The sequence below is a fragment of the Danio rerio genome, chromosome 7 (assembly GCF_049306965.1).
Source record: "Danio rerio strain Tuebingen ecotype United States chromosome 7, GRCz12tu, whole genome shotgun sequence".
Lineage (NCBI taxonomy): Eukaryota > Metazoa > Chordata > Actinopteri > Cypriniformes > Danionidae > Danio > Danio rerio.
In genome coordinates this window covers 7,433,396-7,455,829 of record NC_133182.1, presented here as the reverse complement: position 1 = coordinate 7,455,829, position 22,434 = coordinate 7,433,396, and the positions used below count along the sequence as shown (strand labels likewise).

The following is a 22,434-nucleotide window of genomic DNA, read 5'->3' as shown; positions in this document are numbered from 1 at the left end:
AAATAAAACACAATATCTTCTTAGTGACAACGATAAAACTTTTAATCGGTCTGTGCGAGGAATAAATGTAGCGCAGCAGTACTAAGTGTGCGCTACAGTTTTTGTGTGCGTCTGAGTCTGTTTGCAAATGCAGATTTACTGACAAACTTTAACTTTACTTCAAGTGTCTGAAATCGAATCTTTTTGTGACCAAACATGGTTTCATATCACAGAAAGAGGAAGAAATCAGACTGCTGTATAGTATTCAATATAGTGATAAAGCCTGAGTCAATTAGTATTGCGTTATAAATATAAAAAATACCCAGGTATAAACAATTTTTAAATTAATACATAGCAAAAAAAAAAAAAAAAACACTAAGAAAATTAAAACTTTTCTCTGAAGATACAGGACGTCTTATCTCTCAGTGGATATGTTTGAAGTCAAAATTATTTGCCCTCCAGTGATGATTTTTTTCTTTTTTAAATGTTTCTTAAATGATGTTCAACAGAGCAAGGAATCTTTCGCAGTATTTCCTATAATATTTTTTCTTCTGGAGAAAGCCTTATTTGATTTATTTTGGTTAGAATTAAAGCAGTTTTTCATTTTTAAAAATTACATTAAGGTCTATAATATTATTAGCCAATTAAGTTTTTTTTTTGATTGTCTACTGAACATGCTATCGTTATACAATGACTTGTCTAATTACAGGGTTTAAGCAGGTTTCACAAAGTCAAATTTTACACTTCAAGACCTTTTTTAAGACCACGAAGAATGAAATTTCAGACGCATTTAGAGCTAAATGCTAAGGGTTTTTTGATGGCCCAGTAGAAAAAAACATAAGTTCTAATAGGGTATATGCCGAAGCATGCTAATAGGACTTTGAATTTGCCAGTAACCTGGGTCAAGCGCTTCCGATGAACTGTACGCCATTGCAAAATTGGCGCGTTTAAGGTCTGTTTTCTTTAAAAATCTGCAATCTCCACTGGCTGAGTGATATCCGATATAAAGTGGGTCTCAAATTGTAAAAGAAGCACTGCATTAAATTACATTTTTCCCAGCCATGTCTTTAAAATATGAGCATTTATTTTACCCCAGTATATTCAATGGAGCTCCTGCACTAGCCTGCCGATTCTGACAGGTGCGTGCGAGTAAACAGCTTTTTGTCTCGTTTTACGCTCGAGCAACTAAAGGAATGAAAAAGTTTATTTAACTGAATGGATTTTCATCACATTACAACATTAATGCTGTAAAAGGAACCGTATAAAATGTAAAAAAAACCTCACAATAACAGGTCACCAGAAGTTTATCAGTAGGGGAAAAACACTAGCTCGGCATATACCCTATTAGTTATTTCTTAGCCACATATTTTAAATAATAAAAAAATCTGTCAAAACAGATGCTAGCTGTATGCATAACTATTAAACATATACATCATATATATATATATATATGAAGAGTTTAGATGCAAAAACGTCTAAATGTCATGTGAATTGTTTTTCTAAAATGAGCATTTTTATCAGGCTCCTAAGTGTAGTTTTCAGTAATATCACATTTATCGCAAAGAGTAAGTCCCTTTCATGGTCTTTAAAGAGAAATAACTCAACATTAAAAGGAGGCTGAGAAAAATGTTCATTTTTGATGGTAATTTCAGACAGCCATTAGAGGTTTTTGCATCTGAACTTTTCATATATACAGTGCTCAGCATAACTGAGTACACTCTATTTTACTAAATGAATACTACTAAATGAATATTTTCTCCATTTCCCAGTGAATATAGGTAATATATATTGGTGCATTTAAATAAAACCGATTTATTGAACAGATATATTTATCAAAATAATATTTTAGTCATAGAACATCTTTAGAAATGAAAAAATAATACATTTAAATTCATGCAAAATATTGCAAAAATAAAAATTTAATTACAAAGTACATTTCCAGGAAATTGTATGTTTTTGTTTCTCTTGATTTTTTGATATTTTTGAAAATTTCATTAATTTTTTCCCAACACAAAACTTTGGGCTACTAATTTTTTAACCATTATTGTTAGTTATTATTTTTTTAAATAAGCTCCAGATTTGGCTTCATTTAATGACTAATTTAATGTATATACACAAATATAATATTGTAAAGTTTCCTATAGAATATATTCATTTAAATGAGAGATTGGTGAGGGCTTTACTCGTATCTGCTGAGCACTGTATACATTGAAAAATAACTCTTTAAAAACTAAATGTATGGAAAACAGACTGTTATAATATTACTTATATAGTTTTGCTACAAGTTATTGATATGTGTTGTTGGTGATTGGATGTGTGTTGGATCGATTGAGCAGCTTTAAAAAAAAACAAGGGAAAATTAAGACCTGTTTAAAATTATTTAAGACCTATGAGACAACATTTCAGTCAATTTAAGCTTTTTTAAGGCCTAAAATTTTGTTTCTGAATTGTAAGATATTTTAAGACCTTGCAGATATCCTGAATTACACCAACTTAACCTAATTAAGCCTTGAAATGTCACTTTAAGCTGTATAGAAGTGTCTTGAAGAATATCTAGTCAAATATTATGTACTGTCATCATGTCAAAGATAAAATAATGCTGACCTCAGCTGTACGCATGAATTATCATCACTGATATCGCTATAAATACTAGAAAATATTGTGATTTAGTCCATATCGCCCATCTCTAGTGTGTGTGTGTGAGTGTGTGTCTGCTGATGGGACGTTTGTTACGTTAGTTCAGATGCATGTCAAACGCATGTCATCCCGCCGGACACTCACCCATTATGGGTCACGAGGCACTGGCGAAGGCCCAGCTTCCGGAAAATGTCCACCACGATCTCCATGGGCGTGTGATCGGTGACGGTGAACGGGCTCATGTCCAGAATGCTGCGCAGCTTTAGCGGCCGCGGGCTGTCGGCAGGGAGCGTTGGGGCATGCTGGGTAAAGTACACCCGTGAGTTCAGCACGATGCCCTCCTGCTTACGCCGGGCGTTTTCTGGAAAAATAAAAACATACTGGTCGATTTGTGGACAGAGAAAAGTGCAAATATAACATAATATAACAAAAACATGTTGCCCAATTTCTGTTTAACACATTCCTAAACATAACAGTTTTAATAACTCATCTGTAATAACTGATTTATTTTATCTTTTACTGTGATGACAGTCAATAATATTTGACTAGACACTTCTATACAGCTAAAAGTGATATTTAATAGCTTAACTAGGTTAATTTTAGGCAAGTTATTGTATAATGATGGTTTGTTCTGGAGACAATCGAAAACTATAATTGCTTAAGGGGGCTGATAATATCAACCTTTAAATGGTTTAAAAACTAAAAACTGCTTGTATTCTAGTCAAAATAAAACAAATAAGAATTTTTCCAGAAGAAAAAATATTATAGGAAATACTGTGAGAAATTCCTATATACTGTAAACTGATCATCTAATGTTTACGTTATTAATAACTATATTATAAGCCAATTAAAAACCACCTCGTGTGGCTTATTCTGCATTTCATGCTGTCCTCCAAAGGGTGCACTTTTGGCCGCACTCAGATAAACACTCCACACTCAGAGGTCTTGAAGAGTGAAATAAAAGACTACAAGAAAACTTGTGGTGCTGAGATATAATTGGCTAAACTGGCAGTGGGCTGGTTATAGAGACCAAAACAAAGACAGACGTTTCACACACACAGAAGCATGCAGTCAGCATGCTCATTCGCACACTGAGACGAGCAGAGCGTAGTCTGTGCACACATCTTAAGTTATCTTAACGTGAGCGCTTTAATGGTCAAATAGGTGTCAAAACGCAGTGTTTAGTGATTATTCATATTAACCCTCATTTGTGTAATAAACATGGAAGTTGAGAATCAAAAGACGTGAAAGAGAAACCATTAAAGTAAAAGCGCGCGATGTTTCTGCTGCCGCCTGTTTTTATCCTTAATCAAACAACAAAACGAGAAAATCCCTCACTGCTCTTGACTGAAGGACTTTTGTAGCTAAAGTGTTTTTATTACAGTGAAGATGCATAAAGCACAGTTTGTTTCATATTTTTATTCTATTGTATTTATTTATCTTTCCTTTGCAGGGTGGAAAATAACTGTATGCAGTTGAAGTCAGAATTATTAGCCCCCCTGAATATCCTGAATATAGCAACCCTTTTCCTCCCCAATTTCTGTTCCATGGAAAGAAGATTTTTTTTTACTTATTTCTGAACATAATAGTTTTAATAACTAATTTCTAATAACTGATTTCTTGCTATGATGACAGTACATAATATTAGACTATTTTCAAAATACAAGCATTCAGATTCAAAGTGCGATCCAGACTTAATAACGGGTTATTAGACAAGTCATAACAGTAGTTTCTTCTGCAGACAATCAAAAATATTTAATGCTTAAGGGGGCTAATAATATTGACCTTAAAACGTTTTTCAAAATATTTAAAACTGCTTTTATTCTAGCTGAAATAAAAAAAGCCTTTCTCCAGAAGAAAAAATATTATAGGAAATACTATTAAAATTCCTTGCTCTGTTAAACATCATTTGGGAAATATTTATTTTTTAAAAATTCTCTGTAGCGCTAATAATTTTGGCTTCAACACTATAAGTTTTGAATAATCGTGATTACAATTATGACCAAAATAATCGTAGTTATGATTTTTCCCAAAATCGAGCAGCCCTAGTTCACGGCATGTTTCTTGAATATCTGCAAACGTTTTATGGTTTAGAACAGTATACAGCACCTTTAAATGGATAGTTCACCCAAAAAACCTGAAAATTAAGCCATGATTTACTCACCCTTCACTTGTTCCAAATCTTTATGACTTTCTTTCTTTTCTCAATTCAATTCAGGATTATTTGTATGGTGCTTTTCACTAGGACTGCACAATATATCACTTAAGCATCGATATCGTAATGTGTGTCTCCAAAATAGTCACATCACTGGATGAGATTATTTATCAAAGTTTACAACAAAGATCTGATCAGGGTTTCTGCAGGTTTCACAAAGACATTTTTAGGACCATTATGAAACAAATAGGGTGCTTTCACACCTAGACTTTTGTTTTGGAACCTGTCTCGTTTCCCCAGTTAGCGCGGTTCGTTTGGCATATGTGAATCCACCAATCGCGCTCAGGTCTGCACCAAAACAATTGCTCTGAGATCGCTTGAATGAAGTGGTCTCGGCTCGATTGAAACGAACTCTGGAGCGGATCGAGTGTAGTGAGAAAGCGATATGATCTGAGCCCGGCTATATCACAGTGTTTTATGGATATGCAATAGGCATACGGCTATATGAAGAGAGAATTATCAGTAGGGCGGGAGGTCATTCTACAGACATCCCAAGTCTCCCGCAAATGCACAGATTCTGGATGCCCACAAACGAATGATAATCTCCTGGAAATCGTGCATCTCCCTCCTGGTAAAGGGCTAAAGCAGGGGTCGGGAACCTTATTTCAGCAAAGAGCCATTTTAAATTTTTTTTAGCATTTGCATTTTGTAAAGAGCCAGTTAGATGTACATATATATCTCTAAATACCTCTTTAAAAATGCATTTGCTACTGTATTGCTACTATAAATAATAAAGGTTCAAACAAAACTTAAATTTTTTGTCCAAGTACAACTCAAACATAAACTAATATGAAGCATCACATATTGCACAAGTTCACGAATGAAAAAAAAACTATTTATAGGATTTTTATTTTCACTATCACCATTTAAGAATGTTGTTTGAGTTTAAGTGCGCGAGGTTATCATAGAAACGCAAGTTGTTTTGTTTTGGTGCCGCAATTCAAAACGTCTGTTTGTTCTTAACTGAGTTCTTATTCATATAGCTGTAAAAAATGACATAAAAAGGGAATCGTAAGTGTATTTTCAAAAGGGAAACCGTAAAATATTATTGAATGAAGACAGCTGGAGAGCCACGATTTTTTGGTCAAAGAGCCACATGTGAGAGCTATAGGTTCCCTACCACTGAGCTAAAGGCAAAGGAGTTTTTCAAATGTCCAAGATGGAAAAGATTTGCCCTATCAAAAAAAAGATACAATTTAATAATACAATAATATATTCATATTAAAAAATACTTTAGATTTTTTAAATATTGTGTAAAAACAAGCAAGCTTTACTAGTATCCATACTAGGGATGGGAAGATTAACCGATATGTATCGATACGCGGTCATGCGCGTGCACGATGCGAGTGCATCGGTTGAGCAGCAGAGGATGAATGAAATTTTGGAAGCAAATCGAGATGCATCGGTTTTTGCGAGATGCATCGATTTTTCCGAGATACAGCTTATATTTTTAATATAGAATGTATTTTTTATTTATTAACAAGTGTTGTCAACCTGTTTTTGGCGCATAATTTAATCGACCTACATAAAGTAAGCCTTAGCAACGGATTTGCGGATGTGCACACACTACAACTCAGTGTATGAGGTGTGCGGATGAAGCAAGTGGAGCGCCCTCAGAAAGCGCGAGAAGCAAAACAAACATTTTATTCCCCACTGAGTTTTAAATCTAAAGTATGGCAACATTATGGATTTAAGGATGGACGACATGACAGGACAGATGCAATTTGCAAAATGTGCCGCGCATCTGTAAAATACGCGGGCAGTCCGACTAATCTGAAATGTCACTTGAAGCGGCGCCACGGTGTTGTTGTAAAAGCATCTTCTAGTGTTTCTGCATCCCCGGCTTTCGCACTGCTTCAACCAGCTCCAAAAGTGGTGAGAAAAGCATTGAAAGTTTTTTTTCCATGCGCAACAGTTCTGCTCGCTCTACGCCAATAACGGATGCTATTGCATTGTTCATCTGCAAAGATATTCAGCCTAGTGTCACGGAGAACGAAGGTTAAACACCTCCTCCTGTTAATTTTTATTTAATAATAATAATAATAATGATAAAAATAATGGGTGTCACGGTGGCACAGTGGGTAGTTTGACCACCTCACAGCAAGAAGATTGCTGGTTTGTTATATTTTTATTAGCCTGTTGTTTACAGTGACAGTGATGTTTCAAAGCAGCATAACACTGCTAGTTCACAACCTTAAGTTTTGAATATTCAGTGGCAAAATATATCTTTGTAAAACTTGTTTTCATAGTTGAAAAGTTAAATCACAATTCTTGTTGTGCAATGCTAAATTTATTTATGTTGAAAGAGTGCAAATATATACATTTATAATATATATTGCACTTATACATTCTGTTTATCTTGAAAATACTTAAATAATATGTGCTATAGGTTCTAAAATGGCCCTCTACTGTAAACTGACACTCTGGCTCTGAGAGAAGAGCCAGTTTGTAAAAAAGTCTTGGTTTTGCTTGGTTTATAAATAATCAAACTCATTCAATGGCACAGCATCCTCTTTCACATCATCTCATAAACTTGATCTAATTAGTTAGTGCTGAAATATCGCATCGTATCGTGATATGGGTGTGAATCGTATCGTGTTGCATCGCAATATGTCACAAATGTATCGCTAATATATCGGATCGTATTCTTTGTATCGAGATGCGTATCGGATCGGCATTATAGCTTAGATGCCCAACCCTAATCCATACACTTTTTTCCTTAAACTTTCTTTCAAATAAAACAAATGAACAAAATGTTTTAAGTTTTAAAAACTATAATAAACTAAATCTATGCACAACAATCTGTCCCGGTTGGGGTTCTCAGTGGTAAATATGTGGAGAACTTTTAAGCAAATGTTATAGTAAGGAAAATAATTAAACCATTATGATAAACAGAGTTAAAAATGACCTTTTTGAAAAGAAAGTTTAAAGTTTTATTGAGCTGGATTGTTGGTGATTGGATGGGTTTTGGCCAGATTGGGAAGCAATACACAAACAAAGGAAAATTTGAGACCTGTTTAAAAAGATTTAGGACCTACAAGACAGCATTTCAGTAGATTTAAGACTTTAAGGCCTAAAACATTGATTTTGGGATTAAAGACTTTTTAGGACCCTGCAGAAACTCAGTATGATTAAATGGTATTGTTTTTAAATTGTTCCTACAATGATGACCATGTTTAATTGTTCAATTTCTGTATCTGAATACTGTCAGACCCTCTAGAAAACCATAAGGCACTGCTTATGTCACCTTTATCTCCGCTCTGTTGTATTTTTTAATATGCTTGTAATTTATTTTAAATTATGCAAATGCACTGCATAGAAGAAGACTTGATGATGAAAACCCATCTAAATGAGCGAAGTCTTTCCAAATAGAACTATTCAATGCATCTGGTGAAATTATATTCATATAGCAATATATAATCGCAGAAGGGCTGCACGATTAATAAAAAAAAAATTACGATCTCGATTCGACCCTACACACCATCTTAATTCAGCTTTTCCACAATTTAGCCAATTTAATTTTCAAGGTCAGGAGAGAAGCGTAAAGGTGGACGCACAAGTCTTCCCATTGTTTTATATACGTTGCTCAGCAACATGAACACCTCCAAATGCTGTTAAAAGTGTCGCATACTGTATTCATAAAGCAGTGGTCACCAAACTTGTTCCTGGAGGGCCGGTGTCCTGCAGATTTTACCTCCAACCCTAATCAAACACACCTGAACAAGCTAATCAAGCTCTTACTTGGTATACTCAAAACATCCAGGCAGGTGTGTTGAGGCAAGTTGGAGCTAAAGCCTGCAGGGACACCGGCCCTCCAGGACCAGGATTGGTGACCCCTGTCAACTCACCCCAAAATATAATTTCTGTTTTAAAGTGATGATGTATTCGCTGAGTAAATTTTCGTTTTTTGGTGAATTATCCCTTTAAGCGCTGCTCCTGTCTAATCTCAGTGGACTGAGAAACAAAAAACATTAAGAAAAAAGTTGAGTTTAGTGTTATATTGAGAGTTTTGAGTTACCTATAGCAATAGTAATGTCCCTGCGCAGGGCGAATCCCACCAGCCTCTGGGACTCTTTGGAGACGATGACAGGGAAGCCATTGTAGCTGGTTTCGGAGATGATGCCCTGCAGTTCAGCGAGAGTCATGTCGTCCTGCGTCAGAACTGCTAGTGGTGGGTCACTGCGCCGTGGACGCATGACTTCTCTGGCTAGCGTGGTGTGCGTGAACTCCTCTTTAGCGTCCAGGAAAGGGTATCCATTCAGGCGAATGTGGGCTTCGTAAATCCCCTCTCGGCCGAACGCGTCACCCACCCATTTACTGGTCATCACTGCCGCCATCAGCGGGACGATGTACTCAAGACCGCCCGTCAACTCAAAAACAATGACCACCAGAGACACGGTCATACGAGTCACGCCACCTGCAGCACATACAACGCAGAGAAAACATCTGTTACATCTTCTAAATCAGAGCAAACTACATATATACAATTGAAATCAGAAAAAAGTAAATCAATAAACTAATTCGTAAGCAGGAGCACGAATTAGCCATTTTCGACATGGAGATGCAGTGACGAGAATTAACAATGCAGGAATCTTTCGAGGCCCTGCAATTGGAATGAGCACATCCCAAACCCATGGGCAAGAACCCATTAAAGGGCAAGTCTGCTGCCAGAAGCCACGGTAATTGCAGCTCCAATAGCGTATGCTAACGCTTCTGCAGTTAAAAAGCTTGCAGTTGGATCTCAGGGACTGGCCTGCGTGGACCGGCGTAAGGGGAGAAACCACCGGTCCTAGACAAGCAGGCCTCCATGTGGCCCCCGAATGCCCTGTTCAAAGCAGGGCCAGCACCCTGCCCCATTGAATACCACATCTAGGAATAATGGAATAGGACCCCAGTTCTACTTCCTGTGCGTTTACGGAATCGATGATCGAGAGGGACGCCCGGGGGCATTCATATTGCACCCCCAGAGGTAAAATCCTTGGACGGACGCTAGACAGACCGGAGCGAAAGCGTTTGCCAAGAACGTTTTTTATTAATGAAGAATGAAAGTCAAAGGTTCGAAGTCAATCAGATACCATCAGAGTTCTGATCCTGGGGCTCCTGGGGGAGTATAGTCGCAAAGCTCAAACCTAAAGGAATTGAAGGGCACCACCAGGAGTAGAGCCTGGGGTTAAATTGGACTCTGGGAACCTCACCCCGCGCAGACACAGAAAAGATTGACAGATTGATGGCTCTTTCTCGATTCTGTGGGTGGTGGTGCATGGCCGTTCGTTGGTGGAGCGATTTTGTATGGCTGATTCAGATAACGAATGAGACTCCGGTATGCTAAATAGTTGCACAGTTGACATTGGCAACTTCTTAGCGATTAACCACGCAAGACTGAAAATAACAGGTCACGTCCTTAGATGTCCGGGGCTGCACATGCACCACAATGGACAGATTAACGTGTGCCTACCCTGCACTGGCTAGTGCGGCTAACCCGTTGAAGCCCCTTGTGATGGGAACTGGTGATAGAAACTGTTTCCCAGTAACCACAGGTCAAAGTCATCAGCTTGTGTTGATTAAGTCTGAGTACTTTGAACACACCACCCATCGCTACTACAGATTAAGCAGCTCAGGGAGAACCTCTGGGATTGCCCAGGGAGCGGCGAGAAGAGGACCAAACATTTAGAGGAAGTGAAAGTCGTAACAAGGCTAAATGGAAGAAGATGAATGAATGCGAAGGCATTAATAGTGTTCATCACTGATGTTCACAGTGTTTTGTTCTGATAGTATGCAGTGTGATGTAGAAGTGTATGTATAATACAGACACACATTAATATAAACGCACCCAGACATGCGGCGGCTCCCACCATGGCGTAGAGTCCCGGCGTGATGCAGTCAGCACCGACCTCACACCACTCTCTGAACACAAACCAGTCGTGATGATAATACGCCAGCTGCTCCACTGCAATGCCCACAATCCTGCCCGCAATCGCCCCGATGGCCATACTGGGGATGAAGAGACCCGACGGCACCTACAAACACACACATATTAACATGTAACATTAATTATTATTTAATTGCTTGTTTAATTATTAAGCAATTAAACCAGTTGTTTTGAAAAGACTAATATGTCATGTGCTAAGGTGAATAATATCACATCCCTGTATTTTGATTAGTAAGAAATACAAGGCTTATCCACAAAGCTTCACTATACTTGGGCACACATCCAAACAGAGAGTTTTGTATTACTGCTCCTCCACATACACTGGCTTTAGCAATATATCCACAGATTTATTAGAGTAAATGTTGTTTTAATGTCACAACTAAGCACATTCATCCATTTTTCTTGGGCTTCGTCCAGGGGTGGGCAATCTCGTTGCTGGAGGGCCGGTGTCCTGCACAGTTTAGCTTCAACCCTATTCAAACAGACCTCCCTATAGAGTTCAAGTGATCTTGAAGACACTGATTAGTTTGTTCAGGTGTGTTTGACTAGTGCTGGAACAAAACTCTGCAGGGACACCGGCCCTCGAGGATCAAGTTTGCCCATCCCTGGCTTAGTCTCTTATTTATTAGAGGTCGCCACAGTGCAATGAACCACCAACGATTCCAGCATGTTTTATACAACGGATGCCCTTCCGGCTGCAACCCAGTACTGAGAAACATATATTCAATTCAATACAAGCATATATTCAGCATAATTTTTACATTAAATTTAAAATTTTCCTCTCAAAAAAAAAAAAAAAAAACTTGATGTAAAAGACATTTGTTAGGGGTGTAACGATTTATCGTAGTACAATTTATTGCAATGCAAAAATGTCACAATATGCATCGTGGCGTTATGACGATTTTATTACGATATGACGTCCGTTTTCTCTTATTAGTTGAGCTCATCATGCCCAACATGAAGACAGCCATCCATAAAAACCTCTCAGACAGATACACATAAGTTCAGGATTATTTTATAGAACTGCTGATTACCTGGAAATGTAGATTCTTTTATATATATATATATATATATATAATTTTTTCTTTTTGCACACAAAAAACGCAAGTGACCAAGCAAAGCTTTAAGCTCTTACTGTTAAATTCAATTGAATTGAATCATTTCAATAATGTTTTATAAGTTTTTAAATTGTTTTATTTTCCAGAGACAGTCCTGTTTAATTTATTTTCTTAAAGAAGGTTCAGTTTAACAAGTTGAAACAAAAGAAATACATACATGGTAATTACATTTTTTTAAATAAAATTTGCATTTCAGTTTAATTGAAAATTTTTATTCCAAATATCGTGATACTTATCGAATCATGAACATTATATCGTGATACACATTGTATCGTGAGCTGAGTGTATCGTTACACCCCTAACATTTGTTGTAAAAAAACACAGAAATCCTGCTTTGTGTCAGATTAGCTCGGCGTAACTTGCAAATGTAAGCATAATAATCCTGATAATCCTGGTGTGTAGGTAGACATATGTTGATATATTGAATTATTGAATATCAGCACATGCACAATTTATTGTGAATAATTATTTATTATTGGAACTTTTAGAGAGTCATTTAAGAATATTCAGATTGTATTTGTAGTGGTGTTCATAACAGTGTCAAATGCTTGGAGACTTAATTTGAATTTATTTAAATTAATTAATTTTTAGCTTGTTAAAGTGGAGCTATTATGCAAAAATCTATTTTTAACACATAGTTGTGTTGCAACAGTCTCTGAACATAACCAGCCTCTAATGGTAAAACTTTAATAGTTCTATTTGTTTTCAGAAACACTTTGGCATTTCCCTTTGTACGTGTCATCAGAGGGGGAAAGCCCCGCCCACTAGTGACCATCTCTCCCTCATTAGCATAGGATGTTAGTCTTGTTTTTGAATCTGCCACTATTCTGACACAAAGGCATTTGTAGCTCCGCCCTCTTTTTGAAATGAGCACAATCTCATTTGAATTTAAAGTGACTAAAATAATTAATAAACAAACAAACAAATAATTATCTGTGGTAGAGCTGAAGATCTTTGCCGGGACCCTATGGGCTCGGGTAGGTTCGGGTCGGGCTGGGCTTGGCTTGCGCAGTAAGTAAATGAATAGTCAAGTGATGCATTTCGATTAGCGCGAGAAAGTAATCAAATGGTTTGTTACAACATTAAAATCCATTCCTGCATAGGTGAAATAAAAGATGATGGAGAAGTTAAAAGGAACGAATTTCGACTGCGGTCACGCCAGCTGCCAGTTCAGAAGGAACGGTCATTCTAGCTGCTAAGGTATTTCGGCGGTTACTCAAACACTGCGTATTACGGTAGAGCGCTAAACAGCAAGCTGACAGGTAAAAAGACGAGGTGACTCGCTACACTGAAACTGCTGTGATGGAAAATAAATAGATGTTCATGGCTGGTAGAAGATGAACAAACAATCCTAGTGTTACCCAAAAGTTGCAAAATATGCCAGATCAGAACTCTGCATCTCAGCCTGAAGCAGCAGCAGTGAAAGGGTGTTCTGTGTTGCTGGATGCACCATCCTGAGCGCAGGACTGCACTAAAAACATTTACAGTGGTTTCAATAATGCTCCTCCACAAAAACACGTAGCCTCATCTTGGTGAGAAAAGGGTTTTTAAATTCTAAATAAATATTAATTAAAACTTAAAATCATAATGTAGACAGAGTATACAGGCTAATGTTGGCTTTATTTTTTTATTATTCACCATCGTCTTAAGGCCAGATTATGAAGAGAAGTGGTGAAACAAATCTCACAGAGCCTTTATCCTTATTTAGTTATTGCCAAAATACCCGTCAATTCATTCATTCATTTTCTTGTCGGCATAGTCCCTTTTTTAATCCGGGGTCGCCACAGCGGAATGAACTGCCAACTCATCCAGCAAATTTTTTACGCAGCGGATGCCCTTCCAGCCGCAACCCATCTCTGGGAAACATCCACACACACATCCACACACACACTCATACACTACGAACAATTTAGCCTACCCAGTTCAACTGTTTGGACTGTGGGGGAAACCGGAGCACCCGGAGGAAACCCACGCGAAGGCAGGGAGAACATGCAAACTCCACACAGAAACGCCAACTGAGCCGAGGTTCGAACCAGCGACCTTCTTGCTGTGAGGCGACAGCACTACCTACTGCGCCACTGCCTCACCCTACCCGTCATAATTTAGAATTTAATTTGATTTGTTAAGCAAGATTTCTTTTCATTGGTGTGTTGGCCAATTTAAAGGCTAAGTGCATGTACCTAGGCCTATTTAGAGTGCTGAGATGTTACGATGTTACAGAGAACTTATTTTATTTCTTTGTTCCAACTTCCAAGTGGCCTATAGCCTACGTTTGTTACGAATAAATTATGTTAAAACATATAAATGATTGGTTCTTGAAAAAAAAAAAGGCAAGAGAGCTGTGTGCATGAGCACATTTGTATAATGTTGGGCTGTAAACGGGTTCGGGCTTTATAAAGCTGTCAATCAAAATGTACCTGTCGGGCTCTGACCGAATTCTGTCGGGCTCTAATTTTTATGGCCCGATTACAACTCTAATCTGTGGGGTATTTTGAGCTGAAGTTTCTCACACACACACACACACACACACACACACACACACACACACACACACACACACACACACACACACACACACACACTCTAGGGACATCAGAGACTTATTTTACATATTGTAAAAAGGGAGTAACAGGTGTTCTAACAGATTGTATTTGCAGTGGTGTTCATCTCTGTTCACCAAACGCCTGGAGACTATTTAATTATTACTATTTTTATCTTAATATAAACAGATGAGTGAGTCATGGTGCCTCAGTAGTTAGCACTGTCGCCTCACAGCAAGAAGGTCACTGGTTTGAGCCTCAGCTGAGTCAGTTGGCATTTCTGTGTGGAGTTCGTATGTTCTCCCTGTGTTTGCGTGGGTTTCCTCCGGGTGCTCCAGTTTAAAAATATGCACTATAGGTGGATTAGGTTAGCTAAATTGTCAGAAGTGTATGTGTGTGAATGGGAGTGTATGGGTGTTTCCCAGTGATGGGTTGCAGCTGGAAGGGCATGCACTGTGTAAAACATATACTGGATAAGTTGGTGGTTCATTCTGCTGTGGTGGCCCCTGATGAATAAAGGGACTAAGCCGAAAAGAAAATGAATGAATTAACAGCTGAACCATGTTGATGTGTTAGTGTGCTGTCCTGTGTGCTGCAGGTGTTCAGCGCACCTTGAGGCCGAAGGTGAAGATGGTCATGATGATCTTGAAGACGAGCGCGAGGCTGAGCTGCCACATGGCTGAATAGACCCCCGGTGTGGCGGCAGAGGCGGTGTCGGGGCCTGTGGGGTCGGCCTGGCTGCCGTTCATCAGACTGCGGTACTGGCAGAGCTGAGACGACTCCAGCGGCCCGCAGTCTGTGAACAGCTCCTTGATCAGCTCGCTGGTGTTCTGACGGGTGTACGGGTTCGGGAACGCCACAATCGCTGTGATCGCCGCCACCGTGATCACCTCCAGCACTGGGTACTTGCCTACACACACACACACACACACACACACACACACACACACACATTCACACACAGAGATATACGCATGCACAGACAGGCATACAGAAAGTCAGACACACACACAAAGACAGATACATACATGTGGGCGCACACAAACACACACACACACACACACACACACACACACAGACAGACAGACAGACAGATAGACATACGTACATGCCCACACACACAGACAAGCACACACAAACATATAAACACACAGAGACAGAGACACACACACACACACACACACACACACACACACACACACACACACACACACATTTTTAACAACAGCAACACAATTTGCAAAAAGAATACGTACATAAATGTTCATGCACCAAAATAAAAATGACAGATATTGAAATATTTAAATGCAGCCTGTAAATAAACAATGATTTTATATTTAATGTATTTAGGTTAATTATGTTAAATGTATTTTTACTATAAAAATATTGACAAAAAAAAATAATTATTCAATAAATCTACAGAAAAACTCAATTACTAAAACTTTAAAATTTTATTAAAAAACAAATAAAACTAAAATAATGGTCAAGAATTCTGCAAAATTATTAAAACTTTGATTAAAATATTAAAACTGACAAAACTTAAATAAAATAAAAAAGACTAAATAAAACAAACAAAAAATTATTTAATTAGAAACTAAAAACAAAACACCAAAAACTAACAACAAAATGGCTAAAGATTAGTTACAACATACTTTATAACTAAACAAAAAAAATATATAAAAAAAAGTGCCTAATATTATATATTAATTGATATTTGAGACTAGGGCTGGGCGATGAGGCAAAAATGCAATCTCAATAGTTATTTTCCATATTGAACAATATTGATATATATCAGACCCCCTAGTTTTTCACGATTATTTATGTGATTTTTTTGCAATAAAAATGACTGATTTTGTGGCGGTAATTCCCAGAAGTTTGAGGGCAATTTAATGCATTTACCATATTAGGTAGCCTACTATGTTAGGTGACTAATCTGTAACAATGACACAAATCATTAAATTAAAGTTTATTTATTTTGGTCCCTCGTCAAGACAAGATCTGAAACGGTAGGGATTAAGCCAAAGCAAAGTTGTAGTAAGCCTCCTTTCCACTGCACTGCAATAAGCCCCCTTGTGGCAATTGCATCGAATTTTCAGTTCTGACGTGCACCATGGGAGAGAAGCTGTTCTCGCAGTGTCTGAAATAAAGGAGTGCAAAAGCAATTCTCCGTGGTTGAATGAATGAAAGAATACTAGAAACTGATAGACCGCTACAAATATTGGAGTGAATGTGGAGACAACAAACAACATTATATTTTTGTTACTTTATTACTTACATTTATGAACAGATTTTTTTTAATAACAGCTTTTTTCTAATTAAAAAAATAACCAAATAAAGTCCTATTACTCATCTCGCGCACACAGACCTGCTTGAACAACCCTAGAATACATCACATCGGGTCGGGCGGTCGCATACGGTCTAGTCGCAGGAGTTCAAATATTTCAACTGATCCGCAGCTCAATTCAGATCCGAATTTTCCCCATACGGAGATGATCAGAACTCCACATCGCTCCCGGACTACTCTCCATTGGAAATGAATGACTTCCGGTCTGTCACTTGTCGTTTGTCGTGTGCAGTGGAAAGAAGGCTTTACTCTTATTTTTTTCCACGATCTAACTTTCTCTCAGATTTCACTACCGGGAGCATCTGACATCATGTCACACGCAGGACATGCGATAGGGCTTCCCCTACTGTAATACACCTAAAACACATATCTCACAGACAAAACACCAATCAAACACAGAAACTCTTCAATGGCATCATTACACTCCATGTAATGTAATGTAATGATTGTGATGGCGCAGGTGAGACGTCAGTGTTTGAGACACTTAAATACATAATAAGTCACGTTAAACAATTAATTGCAAACTAAAATAAAAATAATTTGATTATATGGTTTTGGAATTTGATGTTTTATGAGATTTTTTTGCAATTATTTTGTGTTTATTTAAGGATTTTGCAGAATCGCAAAAATTTGCGACTTTTTGCTGATTTGCCGTTGGATTCAGCGATTGTGGAATCGCAGAAAACTAGGCAGTCTGAGATATTTTGATATATGTTGTTAATGCAGATTTAAGAGTATCCCAACATGACTGACACGAAATTAGAGAGTCAGTTAAATAACAACATATTTTCAGCCGATAAATAGTTGGTGGACGATAATTCGGTGCATCTCTAATATCAACACACTTTAGATTCGAATTGTTGCACATTTCTGCTGTTTGATTGTATCTTAGATCAATATAGAGTTGAAAAGTCGAGAGCTCATCATTGTTATTGACATAAATATTATCGAGATTCGATATAATATTGTTTATCGGCTCAGCCCCATTTCAGACAAATTTTATATATGAAAAATAAATAAATGAATACATGCTAACAACATACTAACAACTACATAAAAAAATGCATGTGTATTTAAATGTGCTGTACTCACCGAAGCGAGTGGACTTGCGTCGGCGGCACCAGGCGATGTTTGCCCGGATGAAGAACGCGCCCCATAATCCCCCGAAGACCCCCAGCAGGATGAAGGGGAAGAGCTCGAACAGGTACCAGGGCGTGTGATACTCCACATAGAACAGCACTAGGCGACTGTTACCGAACGGGTTGATGGAGCGCAGCACAAAAGCAGCCACCAGAGCAGCGAAGAACGAGCGCCACAGAGTCTTCAGAGGGAAGTAATAACTCACCTGAAACACACACACACACACACACACATTCAGGCCATCTTTCTGTGCGTCCACACTGCCAGAAGCCATTTCCAGTGGATAAAATGTTCATATGTTGTTGCCACACCATTAGGGAAACACCCCCCAGTGGGCAAAACATTACTGTCCCGCTGACCGCCACATCACAGGCTGTGAGATTTCTTTCTTTTTAGCCAAAAAGCCAGATAATTGTTGTACAATAGGGTTTAGCGTTACTAACCGACGAGGACAGAAATTCCTTTACAGAAAGATCAGTCAGAAAGGAGAAATTGATCGATTTGTGTTAAAGAGACGCATCATTGACCCATAACAATGCATGGTAGGGCAGCACAACACTTCTCACTCCTCTGCCCTCTAAGGGCGTACTCACACTAGGTACAGTTGCCTCGAACCGGGCCAAAGCACGCTTGTCCCCCCTCCCGTCTCCCCCGATGGCCCGCACTCACACCACAAATGGGCCTCGGCACGCTTACGTCATCGCTGCTGCCCTGTTCAGTGAGAAGCGCTCTCTCACTCAGCAGCACAGTGGAGATTTCTCTAGTTATATCGTTTCAGTCGTTTATTATGCAGTGACATGCAGTCAAATATTTCGCCAAACAGTCCTTAGGGATGCGGTGACACGCAGTCAGATATTTCACCGAACAGATCCACCACTTTTGGCACTCAAAAACAATCATTAAGCTCTCGTGCTGCAGAAATGAGGAGGTCTGCTGAAGTTGCAGCTGTCGTGCTGTGAGGAGTTTGCGTCTTTAATAAACTACGGCAGTTTGCGATCACTGAACAGTAAGAATGATTAATAAATCCATATGAAACAGTCCCTTAAAAGTCACGTCTCGCTTTCAGTTTCGGGCTTTGGCGCGTTTTGCACTCACACATAAGCGTACCGCGCCAAAGCCCAAGTGAACCGCGCTCAGGCACACCTCTTCCAACCGGGCCAGGGCCGGCCAAGTGAACCGTGCTTGAGCCCGATTCAACGCACTCACACTTCTCAAACAATCCGGGGAAACGGGCCTGGGCACGGTACGGATGGCATAGTGTGAGTATGCCCTAAAGGTGCTCTAGCGACAGACGTTAGAGGCCATGTTCTTTGGCTTCTTTGTTAGAGCAGCCAACTCCCACACAAAGAATCGCCGGTTCAATCCCAGCTTAGACTGGGTTGGGTGCAGTAGGACCGATAGGTAACACGTGGGGGCTCGTCCGAGATGGGAGTGAGGTTAAGGGGGGTGAGTGTAACGGAGACCAGCTAGTAAAGTGCTATGCAGATAAACCTCACTCATCTGACCTCTAAAGGTGCTCTAGCGACCGACACTAGAGGCCATGGTCTTTACCCTCTTTGTTAGAGCAGCCAACTCCCATAAAAAGAATCACCTGTTCGGTCCCAGCTCAGAGTGGATGTGTGCAGTAGGTCCAGTGGGTTACACATGGGGGCTCGACTGGGATGGGAGTGAGTGTAACAGAGGCCAGTTAGCAAAGTGCTATGCAGATAAACCTCACTCATCCGACCTCTAAAGGTGCTCTAGCAACAGACACTAGAGGCCATGGTCTTTACCCTCTTTGTAAGAGCAGCCAACTCCCATACAAAGAATCACTGGTTCAATCCCAGCTCAGGCCAAGTTGGGTGCAGTAGCACCGGTAGGTTACAAGTGGGGGCTCGTCCGGGATGGGAGTGAGGTTTAGGGGGGTGAGTGTAATGAAGGCTAGCTAGCGAAGTGCTGTGCAGGTAAACCTGACTCCTCTGGCCTCTAAAGGTGCTCTAGCAACAGACGCTAAAGGCCATGGTCTTTACCCTCTTTGTTAGAGCAGCCAACTGAGATACAAAGAATTGCTGGCTCAATCTCAGCTCAGGCCGAGTTGGGTGCAGTAGGACCGGTTGGTTACACGTGGGTTGCTCATCCGGGATGGGAGTGAGTGTAACAGGCAAGCTAGCGAAGTGCTATGCAGGTAAACCTCACTCTTCTGGCCTCTAAAGGTACTCTAGCGACAGATGCTAGAGGAATGTTAGAGAAACCAACTCCCATACAAAGAATCACCGGTTTGATCCCAGGTAAGACTGGTTTTGGTGCAGTAGGACCAGTGGGTTACACAATATTTTATTTTTCTGCTATAAATACTGCGATATGAACAAGGTTTCACAAGAGGGTTTGAATAACTCTATTTGATGTTTTTTGGGGAATCTTAAGAGTATTCAGGTACAGAAATTGAGTAATCACAATGCAAAAATGCTTTTCTTTTTTTGTCTTATATTTAGTACCAATATCAAGAGAATCTTAGAGCAGTACAGATATTTATTAGTTTTCACCATCAGAAAAAATGAGTGAAAATTAAGAGGTTCTCCTTAAAACGAGGATCTCCTTAAAACAAGCTAAATGATCTGTCAGTGGGGTGAGGGAAATCATCTTGATTTTGCTTTAAAATGTAGATATTTGGACTAGAAACAAGACAAGAATCTTAAGTAAGAAGATCATGTTTTAGCAAATATCATATAAATTCCAAATAAATACAGTAATTAAATACAATTTTGCAGCTCCTGGTCAACTATAATTCAGACTCAAGGTTTCATATTTCTGCAATGTGCTAATTGCAGATGCGCACATTGAGATATCGATGCTGAAACGATATATTGAGCAGCCCTAATGTACAGTATAACTGTCAGTGCGCTCATATGCATTTATAAAGTTTCTGTTATTCTAATTTGCAAACAAAGTGCAATTAAAATAGAAATTAAAATAACAAGTGATTATAAATGTTTCTTAGTCATTAAAATCTAACAAAAATACTGAATTTCAGAAAGTGTGTATTGAAGATAAATGCTAAATGCAGTCTCACCTCCTCCAGACTGAACAAAACTCCTCCAATCGGAGCCCCAAAAGCCACAGAAACACCAGCAGCCGACGCCGCCGACAGAACCTGACAAAGACACACAAACTCTCACCTCTGACACAAAAATACACATTTACTCGCTGAAACTGTACATATTATATATTATATTATATATATTAAATCTTTTTTTGGTGTTCAACAGAAAAAAAGAAACAGGAAAAGGGCGAGTAAATTAGGACAGAAATGTAATTTCTGAGTGAACTGTCCTTTTAATGGCAAGATAAAATGTTTTATGAACACAAGCCCAGATGTGTGCAGTCCAACCTCTCGCTTCTTAGCCTCGTTCTTGCTGTATTTGGGGAAGAGATATGAGAAGATGTTCCCGCAGCAGCAGGCCACGTGAACCAGCGGACCCTCCTTTCCCAGACTGAGGCCAGACGCCACAGCAAGAACCAGAGTGATGGTCTTGATCATCAGAGTCCACTTGCCCAGGTACCCGCGGATGATGAAGCCACTCAGGATGGTTTTAATCTGATGAGAGAGACAGAGAGAAAGAGAGCTTGTCTTAATTTAGCAAATGACCACAGAATAAGGGTAACCAACGACAGTTTTAACACTGGAACTAGCAGAATTCTTTAACTACTAGAATTACCATAGCGGTGATTCTGACCGCTTATAGGACATCATATTGTCACATCATATTTACATTCAAAGCTTTTATTGAGATATTACAATTAAGCTTTGAAAATATGTCATCTTATTTAAGTAAGTCATCACCCTTAAAATATGAACTTTTTGGTAATACAGACTATAAATGTGTAGTTAAACTAAAATTAGACCACTCGCGAATGTTTTATTTTTTACTTTCACAAGGGGGGAAGAAGGCTTTTTCGTGGCACTGAATATGCTGTTTTTAAAGACATATAAAAGGTCCGTTTTTGACAGCAAAAAGTTAAGTTTTTCTTAGCAGGAAGTTGCTAGGCAACAGAGGCATGCATTTTCAAAGTACAAAATAAATCAAAAGCAACCACATTGATTTTGTTGGCTCACATTGCTGTTTTATGGTGAACAATTTATCTGTGCTTGCCATAAAAAAACGTTTGCCCTTGTAATCTAAAACTAAAATCTAAAAAATGCACTTCCTGTTTGTTTAGGCTGAGCTGACATAACCACGCTCCACCAGCTGTCAGTTTTGACAACAAACAGAAATGGTGAAACAAACAACAAACAGAAAGGTTGCAGCTTCTGGCTTTAAAGTCACAGGGAAAAACAGCAGATACTGAAATGCATCAGGTCATTTTGAACTCTATGTGTAACTCTATGTGTTGTATGCAATGCAATTCGTAAATTCAAAACACTATTCATAAATACGCAATCCAATTCGTAAATTTAAAACGCAAATCATAAATACACAAATCCAATTCGTAAAATTCAAAACACTATTCATAAATACGCAAATGCAATTCGTAAAATTCAAAACACAATTCAT

The 22,434-nt window shown here is 38.8% G+C and overlaps 1 protein-coding gene and 1 long non-coding RNA gene across 14 annotated transcripts in view; one reads left to right on the top strand and one right to left on the bottom strand.

The window, feature by feature from the left end:
- The window catches only part of clcn3 (chloride channel 3), a 130,161-nt gene that overhangs the window by 15,052 nt on the left and 92,675 nt on the right, over window positions 1-22,434 (bottom strand). For all 13 annotated transcript variants that reach the window (XR_012383070.1, XR_012383071.1, XM_009302926.5 and 10 more), the window contains 7 exons: window positions 21,270-21,476; window positions 20,952-21,032; window positions 17,855-18,107; window positions 15,030-15,328; window positions 10,662-10,848; window positions 8,850-9,248; window positions 2,761-2,977 (listed from right to left, as the gene is read on the bottom strand). Coding sequence is in view for 11 of the 13 variants with exons in the window: in XM_009302926.5 (XP_009301201.1) it covers window positions 2,761-2,977; window positions 8,850-9,248; window positions 10,662-10,848; window positions 15,030-15,328; window positions 17,855-18,107; window positions 20,952-21,032; window positions 21,270-21,476 (1,643 nt within the window). In the remaining 2 variants the exon portion in view is untranslated. The remainder of the gene's footprint in view (window positions 1-2,760; window positions 2,978-8,849; window positions 9,249-10,661; window positions 10,849-15,029; window positions 15,329-17,854; window positions 18,108-20,951; window positions 21,033-21,269; window positions 21,477-22,434) is intronic.
- On the top strand, window positions 17,024-20,891 carry LOC141375288 (uncharacterized). Its single transcript, XR_012383081.1, has 3 exons — window positions 17,024-18,485; window positions 19,179-19,569; window positions 20,128-20,891. It is a non-coding gene; the product is annotated as an uncharacterized lncRNA (long non-coding RNA).